The 14,607-nt window shown below is 42.5% G+C and overlaps 1 protein-coding gene and 1 long non-coding RNA gene across 3 annotated transcripts in view; one reads left to right on the plus strand and one right to left on the minus strand.

Moving 5' to 3' along the window:
• Positions 1-3,692: 3,692 nt before the first annotated feature.
• LOC135101530 (synaptotagmin-15-like) overlaps positions 3,693-14,607 on the minus strand; it is a 101,859-nt gene continuing 90,944 nt past the window's right edge. Inside the window, exons 4-9 of one of the 2 annotated variants that reach the window (XM_064005618.1) lie at positions 11,831-11,905; positions 11,513-11,606; positions 9,202-9,306; positions 5,126-5,283; positions 4,788-4,856; positions 3,693-3,831 (exon numbers count right to left, since the gene is read on the minus strand). In XM_064005618.1, coding sequence (XP_063861688.1) covers positions 3,825-3,831; positions 4,788-4,856; positions 5,126-5,283; positions 9,202-9,306; positions 11,513-11,606; positions 11,831-11,905 — 508 coding nt within the window. In that variant the 3' untranslated portion in view covers positions 3,693-3,824. The remainder of the gene's footprint in view (positions 3,832-4,787; positions 4,857-5,125; positions 5,284-9,201; positions 9,307-11,512; positions 11,607-11,830; positions 11,906-14,607) is intronic. The other variant, XM_064005619.1, reaches the window with a different exon arrangement.
• Positions 5,317-6,733, plus strand: LOC135101531 (uncharacterized). The gene is made up of 3 exons (XR_010269298.1): positions 5,317-5,747; positions 6,323-6,487; positions 6,610-6,733. It is a non-coding gene; the product is annotated as an uncharacterized LOC135101531 (long non-coding RNA).

The raw sequence follows: 14,607 nt of genomic DNA on the forward strand, positions 1-14,607 counted from the left end.
ATAATGAGATGAAATAAAAGATAAACAAGGAGTCTTGAGGGGGAAAGTAGAGGCAAGTAATACGACAGGTGACACCAGCAGAAACAAGGTATGGGAAAAAAGGCGGACACTGATTAGAAAAGGTGAGAGAAAGAGAGGCTTCGGGTGAGGAGGATACCTTGACACACACACAGAGAGAGAGAGAGAGAGAGAGAGAGAGAGAGAGAGAGAGAGAGAGAGAGAGAGAGAGAGAGAGAGAGAGAGAGAGAGGAGCGGTTCAGGAAGCGTCTGGGAACCTAAGTGATGGCGAGGAATGTGAATGATATGAGATTTGACCTTTCCGAGTTGGCCAGCTGAGGGAGAGAAGGCTTGCAGAAGAATGTAATGCTTTGAGTTGTGAAATGAAGTGAGAAATGGGCAGACAGACAGATAAATAGATAGATATATAGATAGATACAGATAGATAAACAGATAGATAGATAGATAGACATACAGGCAGATAGACGGACAGAAAAACAGATAGACAAATAGATGGATGGAGAAACTAGTAGCGCTGAGCGAGAAAGATACGAAAAAAGGCATGAATAGCATTCAACAAACAGGAGAGAAAGTAAGTAAGGACACGAGGTGGGTGTAGAGAGGTGAATATCTACTAAAGCGGATAGAGAGGAGTGTGAGAGAGGCAAAGAACACGAAACGGAGAAAGGGGGACGAAAGAGAAGAGAGGAGAGAAGTAAGGAAGCTAGATGGCTGTAAGGAAGGAGGCTGAGTGGCGGGGGACGGCTGGGGAAGGTCTAGGTGAGGGTGTGCCACTGCTTCACTTGCTGCCGCTTCTTTGCTAACATCTGGTTCCAGTGTTCCAGCGCCCGACCCCGCGCAAACATGAAGGACCCCATCTGGACGCGACCCACCACGTTATCTGTAGAGGGGAAAGAAGGTGGTTAGTAGTGATGGTGGTGGTAGTAGTAGTAGTAATAGTAGTAGTAGTAGTAGTAGTAGTAGTAGTTATTCTTCCAGTATTGATATCGTTATTAGCAACAGTAAGAGTAATTATCGCTCTGGTCGTCGTCGTTGTTGTTACAGCATCATTGTTAGCTTAAGTAGTAGTAGTAGTAGTAGTAGTAGTAGTAGTAGTAGTAGTAGAAGTGGTGGTAGTGTAGTAATAAGGGCAGACTTTCACATCACAACTACGCAAGATGACATGGCTTGACCCTCATCATGTTTATGCTTCCCCCACGGACTCCACCAAACCTACAAGGAGACTAACCCCACCTCTATAAGGATTCGGTTTAACCCTTGTTCAATTTATTCATTAGTTAATCCAGTCACTACTCATCACCACCACCACCACCACCACCACGTCTTCTCCACTCTTCCTCTTTCCCTGACTCAGTAAAACTGGCCACCGTCGCCTCCTATACAGTTAGAATATTAAAGAAGCCTCACAACTTTCCCGTAACTCCGAGCCACCAAGTTTCACTGCTAAAAAGTTAAGCGGTTTGGAATGACATGGAAATAAAAGAAAAATGAAGTGTTCTACTCGCTTCTACACGATTAAAGTTGTTTAATATTATTGACAGTGTGGGGATTGTACTGAAAAAAATAAGTAGATTATAAATGAATAACGCAGTACACGTATAGACAATTTTTAATCTTTTCCTGCGCCATAGATGGGTAGTGTGGTGTGAAGGTAGTGCGTGGTGAGCACAACACTGTCGTTGTGTGTCCTGCCAGCCGCTGAATGACATCCTCGCCATCAGCGTCATGAAAGAGGACCGACGAATTCCAGTGTATGCGCACTGATGAGGACTTATCTACACTGAGGCAAGTGAAAGCAAAAGACATGAAAATATTGAATGTATTTTAGTTAAAAAGCCGGTGACTACCCGAAATTACGTAAAAAAGGAGATAAAAAAAAACCTAGAATTGCGTCAAAAAAGGAGAAAAAAATACGTAAAAAAAAATCACTCAGAAAAAAAAAAAACTGAAAAAAAAAAAAAAAATCACAGAACTGAGGGGATGGCTCTGATGAGAATGATGCATTCACGTTGCGATATCTTGGTGAGGTGCTATTTTGATTATATTAGGAAACCAATGTAAGATGCTTTTTCTATTTTCTTTTATTCTAAATAATTTGAGTAAATCTTTGGTAAATCGTGGTCACTGTTTATTCATATATAGTTTATATAATCCTTTGGCTCACTAACTATTAGTCGGTCTTTCAGCAAAGTTTCATTGCTTTACTAATGTCTTTTCTTGCATTATTCACCCATCTGCGTCTTTCCTTTTCTTTACAGCAGCAGACAATTGTAAATGTAATGCTACCAATAACAAAGCCAAGCATGACACAAGTGGAATCATGATGGGGTAAGGGAACACACACTGCATGCTAATGTGGAGGCAACGCGTCTTGTCACTGTTAATATCATGCAGGGTCGCCTCAGCACACCATTTTCCAGATGTTTTCGCTTAAAGAGTCTTAAGTATGAGCAGCTCGTGGCGCGTCGCTTCACGACTACTTTAATGGTGCTCTTGGGAGAGTCACACGAGACACGTGCAAAAAGATGGAAAGAACAGAAAAGAAAATACAGTCTTGAAAAAAAAAAGAAAGAAAAAAGTATATACAGGGCAAGGACGGTCTGTTCATAATGGTTGTAAAGTGGCTTGTGACATTTTTAGTTAACATTAACGGACATTTAAAAGAATAACTTTTATACGATGATGATGATAGTAGTAATAATAATAATAATGGTAATAATAATAATAATAATAATAATAATAATAATAATAATAATAATAATAATAATAATAATAATAATAGTAATAATAATAATAATAATAATAATAATAATAATAATAATAATAATAGTAATAATAATAATAATAATAATAATAATAATAATAAATGATAATAACAGCAACAACGGCAACAACAAGAACAACAACAACAACAACAACAATTATAAAAATGACAAAAATAATAATAATAATAAAAATAATAATACATTAAGAACAACAGGAACACAAAGGTGGACGTGACACTGATAGAGGTAAGAAACAACCCCTTGCACTCAATACATTCTCTTTATTCTCAACGGTGTTCTGCGAGAGAGAGAGAGAGAGAGAGAGAGAGAGAGAGAGAGAGAGAGAGAGAGAGAGAGAGAGAGAGAGAGAGAGAGAGAGAGAGAGAGAGAGAGATAACTTTTAATCTTACCTATTAGTATGTATGTGTGTGTGTGATAGACAGTAAGATGGACAGACAGACACAAAAGATAAACAGACAGGTACATAAATACTCAGACAAACGTAAAGATATATGGATACAGAGACAGATTAACACACTGACGAGATTACGGAGATAGACGAACAGAAAGATGGACAAAGAATAGACGGACGGAAATATATAGCAGAGGAGGACAAAGGTAAAAAAGAAAAAAAGAAAAAAAAATCTGTAAGTGTGTGTGTGTGTGTGTGTGTGTGTGTGTGTGTGTGTGTGTGTGTGTGTGTGTGTGTGTGTCGTTGTTGTTGTTGTTGTTGTTGTTGTTGTTCCCATGGCCTAGTGGATAGAGTGACGTCTTGAGAACATTGATTGTTGGACACAAACGTTCAAATCCCACTGGTAACTTAAGAATAAAAAAAAATGAAATGTGTGTGTGTGTGTGTGTGTGTGTGTGTGTGTGTGTGTGTGTGTGTGTATGTGTGTGTTCACTAACCTGACTTCTTCCCCACGGTGACCACGATGCTGACGGAGGTGGTGTCGAGGGCGTCCGGGGTGACCTTGAAGTGGAAGCTCTCGTTGAAGGATGGCGAGTCTCCGCTCTTCACCACTGCTGTCTTCTTCGTCTTCACCACCTGCAGAAGCCACGCCCATGTACATCCTTGCTACCTGTCCCTTCCTTACGCCCTTGCACGTGGCCGCTATAACAGATCCCTCAGCTACTTCTATCCACACATCCATTCTATAACACATCTTGCTGCACCTAGTTTACTTTCAAAATGCTCTAGTTGAAGTTACAAGGTTTTCTAAAATTGCTGTTATGGTTCTAATAAATTGTCAATATTTTTACATTTTTGATATGAGAAACACTCGTGAGGACGCGGTTAATCACCCCTGTGGTTTTGAAAATAGTGGTGAGAGAGCAAAGCGTTTCTGAATACAGGCCTCTCTTTCCCCCTCTGTTCTACTCTCTCTCAGAAACACTTTGCTTTATCACCATAAGTATTTTCAAAGGCTACAGAGATAATTAGCCGGGTTTTCAAGAGTTTCTCCTGTTATTAATGTATAGATATTGTTAATCTGTCATCAGAACCGTAACAACTCCTTTAAAAACTCAACTAGAACTTTTTGAAAGCAATCTAGGTGCGGCCAGAAGTGTTTCAGAATATGGTCCCATTATGTCAGATATTATTATGTTTCTATCTTCTCAGTATTACAACACATCAGTGACGATCATAGTGGGAATGAGTAAGCAAACATAACAGTGGCTGCCTTACACATACATCTGCTTCTACGCTTGAATTTTAAAGCCATCCCGCTACCTAGTGGTGGTACACGTGTTTTAAGGGTACACAGCCGTCCCTCGTGAAAGGTTAGTAGTAAGCACAGGTGAAAAGTTAAGGTAGATGCTCTGTTATGATTGATAGATGTGCTAAAACTACCTACGCACCTATTCAAGCAAAAAATAAACCCATCAAGCAGTACTACTACTACTACTACTACTACTACTACTACTACTACCACTACTACTACTACTACTACTACTACTACTGCTACTATTTTCAATATTATTACACGCTGAATATCTAACCTTGGCCTGGTGCATGAGGGATATTCTGACCTGGAACTCATTCTTCTCCTGTCTGAGTTCCTTCTCCACCTGTAATGAATGTAAAGACACACCTGAGACTAACTTCCTTTACGTACACACACACACACACACACACACACACACACACACACACAGATTAATAGGTTACATTATTTAGAAGAACATGCAATGACAAATACACGGAATAATCATTAGCCTCAGTTAGTTGGTGCTCAAATAGCAACTCGTGTGATCTCATTACTTATTTATTTATATATATTTATATTTATGAGTTTATGAGCATGAGGCTGCACGTGTGTGTGGGAAGGGAGGGTTACCTTGAGCTGCATGCTGTCACCACGGTTACAGTGAGACGCTCGAGGTTGTCATTGTAGCCCAGGGACACCTCCAGCTGGCCCAGTTCCCGCGGGCTGAGGCTCACCTCCCGCTCCAGGTCGCGCCGCAGCAGCCGCTTCCCCTCCCACTCCCCCAGCTCCTATGGCGGGATAAAGGCATATGAAAAGCTGTCTAACAACACAAAATAATCAAATAAAGGGGTATTAAGGCTTAGGTGGGCAAGGCAAAGTGGCATTTCCATGACATGTTGAAAGGAAACACAACAATATTTGTAAATACGTAGATAGAATGTTGCAATTCTCCCCTGTCAGATTACATCATATATCAAAGACTGGCGGCGCATGGATTGGTTATGTAACCTTGATACAAAAACGAAACAGGAGAAGACAAATACTGAGATAAACACGAATTTAGAATGGATGAGTGCTGGATCACCTGCACGGTTTGGGAAGAGGTTTAATACTGTTGTTACCGCCGAGAGTGAAAGAGGTTGTTGTTGTTGTGCAAGCGAGTTTGTCAGTGAGGAAGGAAAGGACCTGGAGATCAGGGCGAGGACCAAGACGAGGCCTAAGTCAGCGAATTTCTTGTGCGGTCGGTGTTGAGGTAGTGTTGATGTAATGTTGATGATCAAAAGCTTTTCGTCTCATCAACTCCTCTCCTCTAACTGACTGTCTTCAGCCTCTCTCTCACCGCCGCAATGTTGCATATCTAGCTGTCTTCTACCGCTATTTTCATGCTAACTGCTCTTCTGATCTTGCTAACTGCATGCCTCCCCTCCTTCCGCGCCCTCGCTGCACAAGACTTTCTTCTTTCTCTCACCCCTATTCTGTCCACCTCTCCAATGCAAGAGTTAACCAGTATTCTCAATCATTCATCCCTTTCTCTGGTAAACTCTGGAACTCCCTGCCTGCTTCTGTATTTCCACCTTCCTATGACTTGAATTCCTTCAAGAGGGAGGTTTCAAGACACTTATCCACCAATTTTTGACCACTGCTTTGACCCTTTTATGGGACTGGTATTTCAGTGGGCATTTTTTTTATTAGATTTTTGTTGCCCTTGGCCAGTGTCCTTCCTACATAAAAAAAAAAAAAAAAAAAGGAGATGAAGGATGCTTGTTATGAAATGAGGCTAAGATGAGGCCGGCCTCATCGCCGTCGCTAATGGATAACGATGCACAGGGTAGGAACCCAGGCAGTAACTGAGGACGATAGGGACACTTTGCTGAGGACACTCGTGCAGGGAGAACGTGTGTCGGCGCAAAGACAGAAATAGATAGACCTACCTAGAGCACCTGTCAGAAAGGGCGTGCACGTTACTTAACGATTACCCCAAGACCCAAACACGTAAGTGTAACAACTGTCTGTGTAAGAATACATTTTACTATAAGTAACGTGCAGAATCATACCTGTATTACACAAATTATTCATATAAAATATTGTCTATGATCATTAATGTATGTTTTCAGGTTTTGACCGAATTCAAGCGGATCCAACCGAATTCAAGCGCACCCAACCGGATTCAATGGGATTCAATAAATGATTCGTGTCATCGTGTGGGTCTGAATCAACCTTCGCCGCCTGCTTTTTTTTTTTTTTATGTAGGAAGGATACTAGCCAAGGGCAACAAAAATCTAATAAAAAAAATGCCCACTGAAATGCCAGTCCCATAAAAGGGTCAAAGCAGTGGTCAAAAATTGATGAATAAGTGTCTTGAAACCTCCCTCTTGAAGGAATTCAAGTCGTAGGAAGGTGGAAATACAGAAGCAGGCAGGGAGTTCCAGAGTTTACCAGAGAAAGGGATGAATGATTGAGAATATTGGTTAACTCTTACGTTAGAGAGGTGGACAGAATTGGGGTGAGAGAAAGAAGAAAGTCTTGTGCAGCGAGGCCGCGGAAGGAGGGGAGGCATGCAGTTGGCAAGATCAGAAGAGTAGTTAGCATGAAAATAGCGGTAGAAGACAGCTAGATATGCAACATTGCGGCGGTGAGAGAGAGGCTGAAGACAGTCAGTCAGAGGAGAGTAGTTGATGAGACGAAAAGCTTTTGATTCCACCCTGTCTAGAAGAGCAGTATGAGTGGAACCCCCCAGACATGTGAAGCATACTCCATACATGGACGGATAAGGCCCTTGTACAGAGTTAGCAGCTGGGGGGGGTGAGAAAAACTGGCGGAGACGTCTCAGAACACCTAACTTCATAGAAGCTGTTTTAGCTAGAGATGAGATGTGAAGTTTTCAGTTCAGTTTATAAGTAAAGGATAGACCGAGGATGTTCAGTGTAGAAGAGGGGGACAGTTGAGTGTCACTGAAGAAGAGGGGATAGTTGTCTGGAAGGTTGTGTCGAGTTGATAGATGGAGGAATTGAGTTTTTGAGGCATTGAACAATACCAAGTTTGCTCTGCCCCAATCAGAAATTTAGAAAGATCAGAAGTCAGGCGTTCTGTGGCTTCCCTGCGTGATATGTTTACCTCCTGAAGGGTTGGACGTCTATGAAAAGACGTGGAAAAGTGCAGGGTGGTATCATCAGCGTAGGAGTGAATAGGACAAAAAGTTTGGTTTAGAAGATCATTAATGAATAATAAGAAGAGAGTGGGTGACAGGACAGAACCCTGAGGAACACCACTGTTATTAGATTTAGGAGAAGAACAGTGACCGTCTACCACAGCAGCAATAGAACGGTCAGAAAGGAAACTTGAGATGAAGTTACAGAGAGAAGGATAGAAACCGTAGGAGGGTAGTTTGGAAATCAAAGCTTTGTGCCAGACTCTATCAAAGGCTTTTGATATGTCCAAGGCAACAGCAAAAGTTTCACCAAAATCTCTAAAAGAGGATGACCAAGACTCAGTAAGGAAAGCCAGAAGATCACCAGTAGAGCGGCCTTGACGGAACCCATACTGGCGATCAGATAGAAGGTTGTGAAGTGATAGATGTTTAAGAATCTTCCTGTTGAGGATAGATTCAAAAACTTTAGATAAGCAGGAAATTAAAGCAATAGGACGGTAGTTTGAGGGATTAGAGCGGTCACCCTTTTTAGGAACAGGTTGAATGTAGGCAAACTTCCAGCAAGAAGGAAAGGTAGATGTTGACAGACAGAGCTGAAAGAGTTTGACTAGGCAAGGTGCAAGCACGGAGGCACAGTTTCGGAGAACAATAGGAGGGACCCCATCAGGTCCATAAGCCTTCTTAGGGTTTAGGCCAGCGAGGGCATGGAAAACATCATTGCGAAGAATTTTAATAGGTGGCATGAAGTAGTCAGAGCGTGGAGGAGAGGGAGGAACAAGCCCAGAATCGTCCAAGGTAGAGTTTTTATCAAAGGTTTGAGCAAAGAGTTCAGCTTTAGAAATAGATGTGGTAGCAGTGGTGCCATCTGGTTGAAGTAGAGGAGGGAAAGAAGAAGAAGTAAAGTTATTGGAGATATTTTTGGCTAGATGCCAGAAATCACGAGGGGAGTTAGATCTTGAAAGGTTTTGACATTTTCTGTTAATGAAGGAGTTTTTGGCTAGTTGGAGAACAGACTTGGCATGGTTCCGGGCAGAAATATAAAGTGCATGAGATTCTTGTGATGGAAGGCTTAAGTACCTTTTGTGGGCCACCTCTCTATCATGTATAGCTGTGTTAAACCAAGGTTTAGAAGGTTTAGGACGAGAAAAAGAGTGAGGAATGTACGCCTCCATGCCAGACACCATCACCTCTGTTATGCGCTCAGCACACAAAGACGGGTCTCTGACACGGAAGCAGTAGTCATTCCAAGGAAAATCAGCAAAATACCTCCTCAGGTCCCCCCAACTAGCAGAGGCAAAACGCCAGAGGCACCTTCGCTTAGGGGGATCCTGAGGAGGGACTGGAGTGATAGGACAAGATAAAGATATCGTGCTGGTGGTAATAACTATAAAAGATAAATATTAACGTTTAGCTTTGAGGTCTGATGACTGTTGATACATGACAGCTTTTTAAAATCCAATTCGTGTCTTCATTATACATCACTTGGGTTAAGATAGTAAGCGTGAGGTGAGGCAGAGGTGCATGGTTTGGTGAGGTGCAAGGGAGGGACGAGGCTCACCTTGAGGAGGATCAGGACGTGGCCGATCACCTGGTGCTTCTTATCCCTGTCCACGTCATAGAAGGTAAGCTTGAGCGCCCGGTCCTCCAGCTCCTTGGCGGTGACCTGTGGGTGGTGGTGGGCTGTGTGAGATTAACAGACAGACAGGGAAATAGACAGACAGGCAGACAGGCAAACCTGCAAACAGACAGACAGACGAAAAGGCGGACAGACAAACACACACACACACACACACACACACACACACACACAAGAGTACAAGTGGGTATTGCAAGAAGCCTCGATACTGATATCTCATAATAACAAAGGAGGCATCAAGTCAACGGTGGTGAACCTTCCCTTCATCTCTTCGTGAAAGCACTCTGGGTCTCCAAAAGTCGAAGTAATAAATGATGGCCTCATCTATCACCCCAGCTCCTCCCCTGCCCTCCCAGACACTCCTAAGGGGACAAAGATCATCCGCCGCTGGTCACTCTCACATTGCAAGCTTGATGGGGGTCACGTCCCGCGGGGGCAACATACTGTACAAGGATAAAAGACAACTTCGTCTATCCGTAACACTACTGAAATGGAGAAGAATCACCAAACTCTCACGGGACGGTGATGTGATTGTGTTGATTCGTGTTGGGCTAGTGTAGTGGCTCGTGCCCGGCTACATAATCATTAAGCTTCTACTGGGTCTGGAAGAAAAACATCTATGGTGTATGTAGCGAAAACATTAACAGCGACAACGCATTTTTACATACTTATTTATTAATTTAATTTTCAGGAGCAGGGCGAGAACGCTGGTGGGGAGCCATCCCTGCCGCGGCCTGACTCGCGGGGAGAAAGGGAATGGGATCACTGTCTACAAACCAGACTGAAGGGGTCAAGCTATATATGAGATAAGTATCAGCATCTTCGTCAAGGTTCCCTCCCCGATGCCTGTTATATGCTGTTTGGCGTCTTAGCGCTGCTGCATGCCAACAAATTCTTTCGCCTTTCCATGCAATGCTGAGATGCATCCTTTATTCCCAGCAAATACAGCACGCGTGCCTATAAACTTTCCACAGTAGATCCTCCCTGCTGCCCCATTAATAAACACTACCTTCTTCGTTACTTCAAAAATCTTCCCTCCTACATCCTACACACGCGGCAACACCTCGCACCGGGGCATCGTTGGAGTATCTAATAATTACGCTGTACCTTCCACTTCGTCCACATCTCCAGGAAACGTCTCGCCGCGTGCCGCCTTACCCCAAGATCGCTCAACATTGCCTCTCGCCGCCGTAATCTCGTCACTGTGCCCAGCTAACGAGATTACGTTTCAGATTGCACGTAATTACCCGAGCGGCGTCTCTTTTCCGGTGCCTTGCTACAACCCTCCTCGTCTTGCTTCCTTCTGCCAGAGCCACTCACCACCCCACGCCACACTCCCTCTTCTCTGATGGCGGCCTCTGTCACCGCTAGACGTCGCCCTAAGGCTATTTCTTCCTCACATTGGTCTTCTTTGCTCTCCTTTGTCGCCGATACTACGGTACTTACTTCATGTCCACCACCACCTCCTCCTGCTCCTCCTCCTTTGTCATTACTGTCATTACTGTCCTCTGGCAATGCTTACAAAGTGGCTGAGAGAGAGAGAGAGAGAGAGAGAGAGAGAGAGAGAGAGAGAGAGAGAGAGAGAGAGAGAGAGAGAGAGAGAGCAGCGGGGAATGAAAATAAGAGGAAGGGAAGAAAGGGAAGGCCTGGTTCTAACAAATTTGAAATGAAAGGTATTGTGCAGCTGTTGTTGTTGTTATTGTTATTGTTGTTGTTGTTGTTGTTGTTGTTGTTGTTGTTGTCGATGCTGTTGTTGTCGATGTTCTTGTTGCTGTTGTCGATGTTGTTGTTGTTGTTGTTGTTGTTGTTGTTGTCGATGTTTTTTTATGATGATGGATGTGGCGGTGGTGGTTATGGTGGTGGAGCAGGTGGTGATGGTGGTGGTGGTGGTGGTGATGACGATGCTGGTGGTGGTGGTGGAGGCGGCGGCGGCGGCGGTGATAACAGTAAATGTGCCAATAATTATACACTATCTGTCCACTGCCTGCACTTATAATTAACTTCACTGCCAAATCAAATGTCTCTCTCTCTCTCTCTCTCTCTCTCTCTCTCTCTCTCTCTCTCTCTCTCTCTCTCTGTCCACCTTAATTACTCAAGATGTGTTAATTAAGTCCATTATTTCTACTTTAACAGTCAAGGCAGAGAGAGAGAGAGAGAGAGAGAGAGAGAGAGAGAGAGAGAGAGAGAGAGAGAGAGAGAGAGAGAACGCTTATTTCTGTGTTTCCTTTCTTACCTGGAAGCCAAACGTCTCATCAAAGCGTGGATTGCAAGTCTTCTTTCGTATCTTGGTCTGCAGGTAACGCCGCTCGTCAGGCATCAGGTAGAGTCTGCCAGGAGGAAGAGAGAGAGAGAGAGAGAGAGAGAGAGAGAGAGAGAGAGAGAGAGAGAGAGAGAGAGAGAGAGAGAGAGAGAGAGAGAGAGAGAGAGAGAGAGAGAGAGAGAGGCGGTGTTAGATATAGAGGGAATAAAAGCAAAAATGAGTTAAAGATATACTACCTCTCTCAAATGTGTTACTGGCCTCCCGTGTTTGTTATGTTTCCTTCTCCTTTACCTGAGATCTCGCCTGTCATCTCCAACGGCTTCCAGACTCCAAGAGGGGCTTTCAGGGTCCTGCTTGAAAGTGATGCTGTGAGACAAAGGGCGGGGAAATACATAGAAATGCATAGAAAACAAGGGAGGCCAGCAATGCGTGAAGGCAGGCTGGCATACGGATGAAAACAAAGGAATTAAAATGAGAGGAATCAACATGACAAAAAAGGTGCAAAATTGTTAATCAGGAAGCAGTTCGAGGAAGGGGAACACAAAAAGAAGAACAAACAACAGAAGACCTACTGATCCTTACGAGGCTGTCTGTGAGAAGAGGTGGTTCAGAGGAAAAAAAAAGCGTTAGGGAAAAGGAGAGTACCAGGAACAGTACAGGAGTTAGAAATGAGTGAGGAAAATTAATCTACGAATGAAGGAAGACTGGGATGGGAGAAGAGGGAAGGTAAGGGAAAGGACAGTGTTAGAAGCAGTGGAAGGGTTAGAAGCGAGTAAGGAAAATGAACCCATTAATTAAGGATGACTGGGAGGCAAGGGGAGAGAAGAGGATAGAGTGTTAGAAGAGTTAGAAATCAATGAGGAAAATTAACCTAAGAATGAAGGAAGACTGGGTTGGGAAGAGAGACACTAATTGATGATGGAGGAAAGAGCTGAGGCAAATGAAAAGAAAAGTTCAAGCCAAGAAAAGAAAAGAAAAGAGAAGACAAACTTTCAATCCCGAGAGATGAACAACAGGTTGTGGAGAGAGAGAGAGAGAGAGAGAGAGAGAGAGAGAGAGAGAGAGAGAGAGAGAGAGAGAGAGAGAGAGAGAGAGAGAGAGAGAGAGAGAGAGAGAGAGAGAGAGAGAGAGAGGAAACCAAATTAATGAAAACCACATTCTTCTTGCAAGTCAACGGTTCTATTTCTGTCTCAATCTATTTCTTCTTCTTTCCAATTGCTCTTATTCAGCTATTCCCCATTTCTTTCCGAGTTTAGCTTCCCCTTATTCTTCTCTCGCATATTCCCCATCCCTCTAATCTACTTCCTCTTTCTTACCCATGTACTCATTCTTCCTTCATGATTTTTATTCTCTATCTTTTTTGTCTGATTTACTCACTCTTCCCTTCCTTCTACTTATTAGTTTCTCACATGTTCTTCAAATTTCTTTCTTTCAGTTTCCATTACTTCTCATTTCTCTTTTCTATTTACTAATACTCCACTACATTAACTTTTTTCCTTATATTTTCTGTTTCCGTTCCTAATCTACATTTCTCACCTTTCCCGTCTTCTTCTCTTACCCCTTTTGTTTTTCCTTTTCTTTCTTGCACTTTTCCCCATTTTCTCTGAAGATATTCTTTTCATTTTTCTCTACTAAGTGCAAACTCGTCACTACGTACATCAATTTTTCCATTGCATTTTTCTATTTCTTTTCCTAATCTACTTTCCTCATCTTTCACGTCTTCTTCCCTCACCTCTTCTGTTTTTTCATTTTTTTCCCATTTTTCCCTACTTTTCATTTCTCTCTACTAAGTCTTCACTACATTAACTTTCACCTCGCTTTTCTCCGTTCCTTTTCCTTAATCTACGTTCTTCACCTTTAACGTTTTCTTCCTTGTACTCTCTTGTTTTTGCAGTTCTTTTACCTACTCACTTTTCCCACTTTCCCAAGACTTTTCTCACCTGCTCCCTCTCCCTTTGGCTTCACCACCTCACCACCACCTCACTCCCATTCCAGTTCCAACCTCTTGTTACCTTGTACTTTTCAAGCTTCTCATTACTATGCACAACCCGGAACAAGGCCGCCGGCTGACGAGGAGGAAAATGTAGTATATGTCTTGTGTTTTAAAAAATTTGCATCCTACTCTCTTCCTCCTCCTCCCTTCTTTCTGTCTTTCTCCTTTTTCCTTTCCTGTTTCTTCTTTCCGGTATTTTCTTGTCCTTTCTTCCGTTGTAATTAAATTTTAGTTCTTTATTCTCTTGTTTTCGTGGTATCCTATTCTCCTTTTCCTTTTTTTTCTCTCTCTTTTCTTTCTCCTTTTTCTCTTTTCCACTTTCCGTTTTTTCTCGTCATTTCTTCCTTCGTAACGTAATTTTAGTTCTTTATTCTCTTGCTTTTGTGATGTTTCTGTTATTTTTTTTTCGCTCTCTCCATCTCTTTCTCCTCTTCCTCCTCCTCCTCCTTCTTTTCCTCGACCTCCTGTATTTCTTCTTCTTTTCTTATCTTTCCCTCTCTCTTCACTTCTCTTCTTCCAATGTTCTGTCGTTTCTTCCTTCCTAGTTTAATTCTATATTTAATTTTCTTGTTTTCTGATTCTTTTGTCCTTGCCTGTTTCCTTTTCCATCTCTTCTTTATCCGTTTCTTCTTCCTTCTTCTCCTTCATCTTTTTGTTGTGTTTTATCCTTTGCATTCTGATTTGGGTTTGAAATTTCGTGATACGTTGATTCTTCTGTTTTTTTCTTTTCCTCTCTTCATTCTTCTTTTTTTCATTATTTTTTCTTCGTCTTCTTCCTATTCCTTCAATTCTGTTGCTCCCCGTTTTCTTCTCTTCTCTTATTTCACTCCTTCATATTTTTTTTTACATCTTCCATTGATGCTTAATTCTTTCCTCGTCTTCTCTTCTTGTATCTCCTTCCTTCCTTCGTTCTTTTCCTTCCTCTTCCTCCTTCTCGTATATCACTTCCTTTCTCCTTCCCTTCTTCTCTTTTTTAGTCTTTCATTCCTCGTTCTCTTCCTTGTATATCCTTTACCAACCTCCTTCTCTTCTTCCATTTCTATTACTCCCTCTTCCTCATTCTCCTACATCACTT

The sequence above is a fragment of the Scylla paramamosain genome, chromosome 6 (assembly GCF_035594125.1).
Source record: "Scylla paramamosain isolate STU-SP2022 chromosome 6, ASM3559412v1, whole genome shotgun sequence".
Lineage (NCBI taxonomy): Eukaryota > Metazoa > Arthropoda > Malacostraca > Decapoda > Portunidae > Scylla > Scylla paramamosain.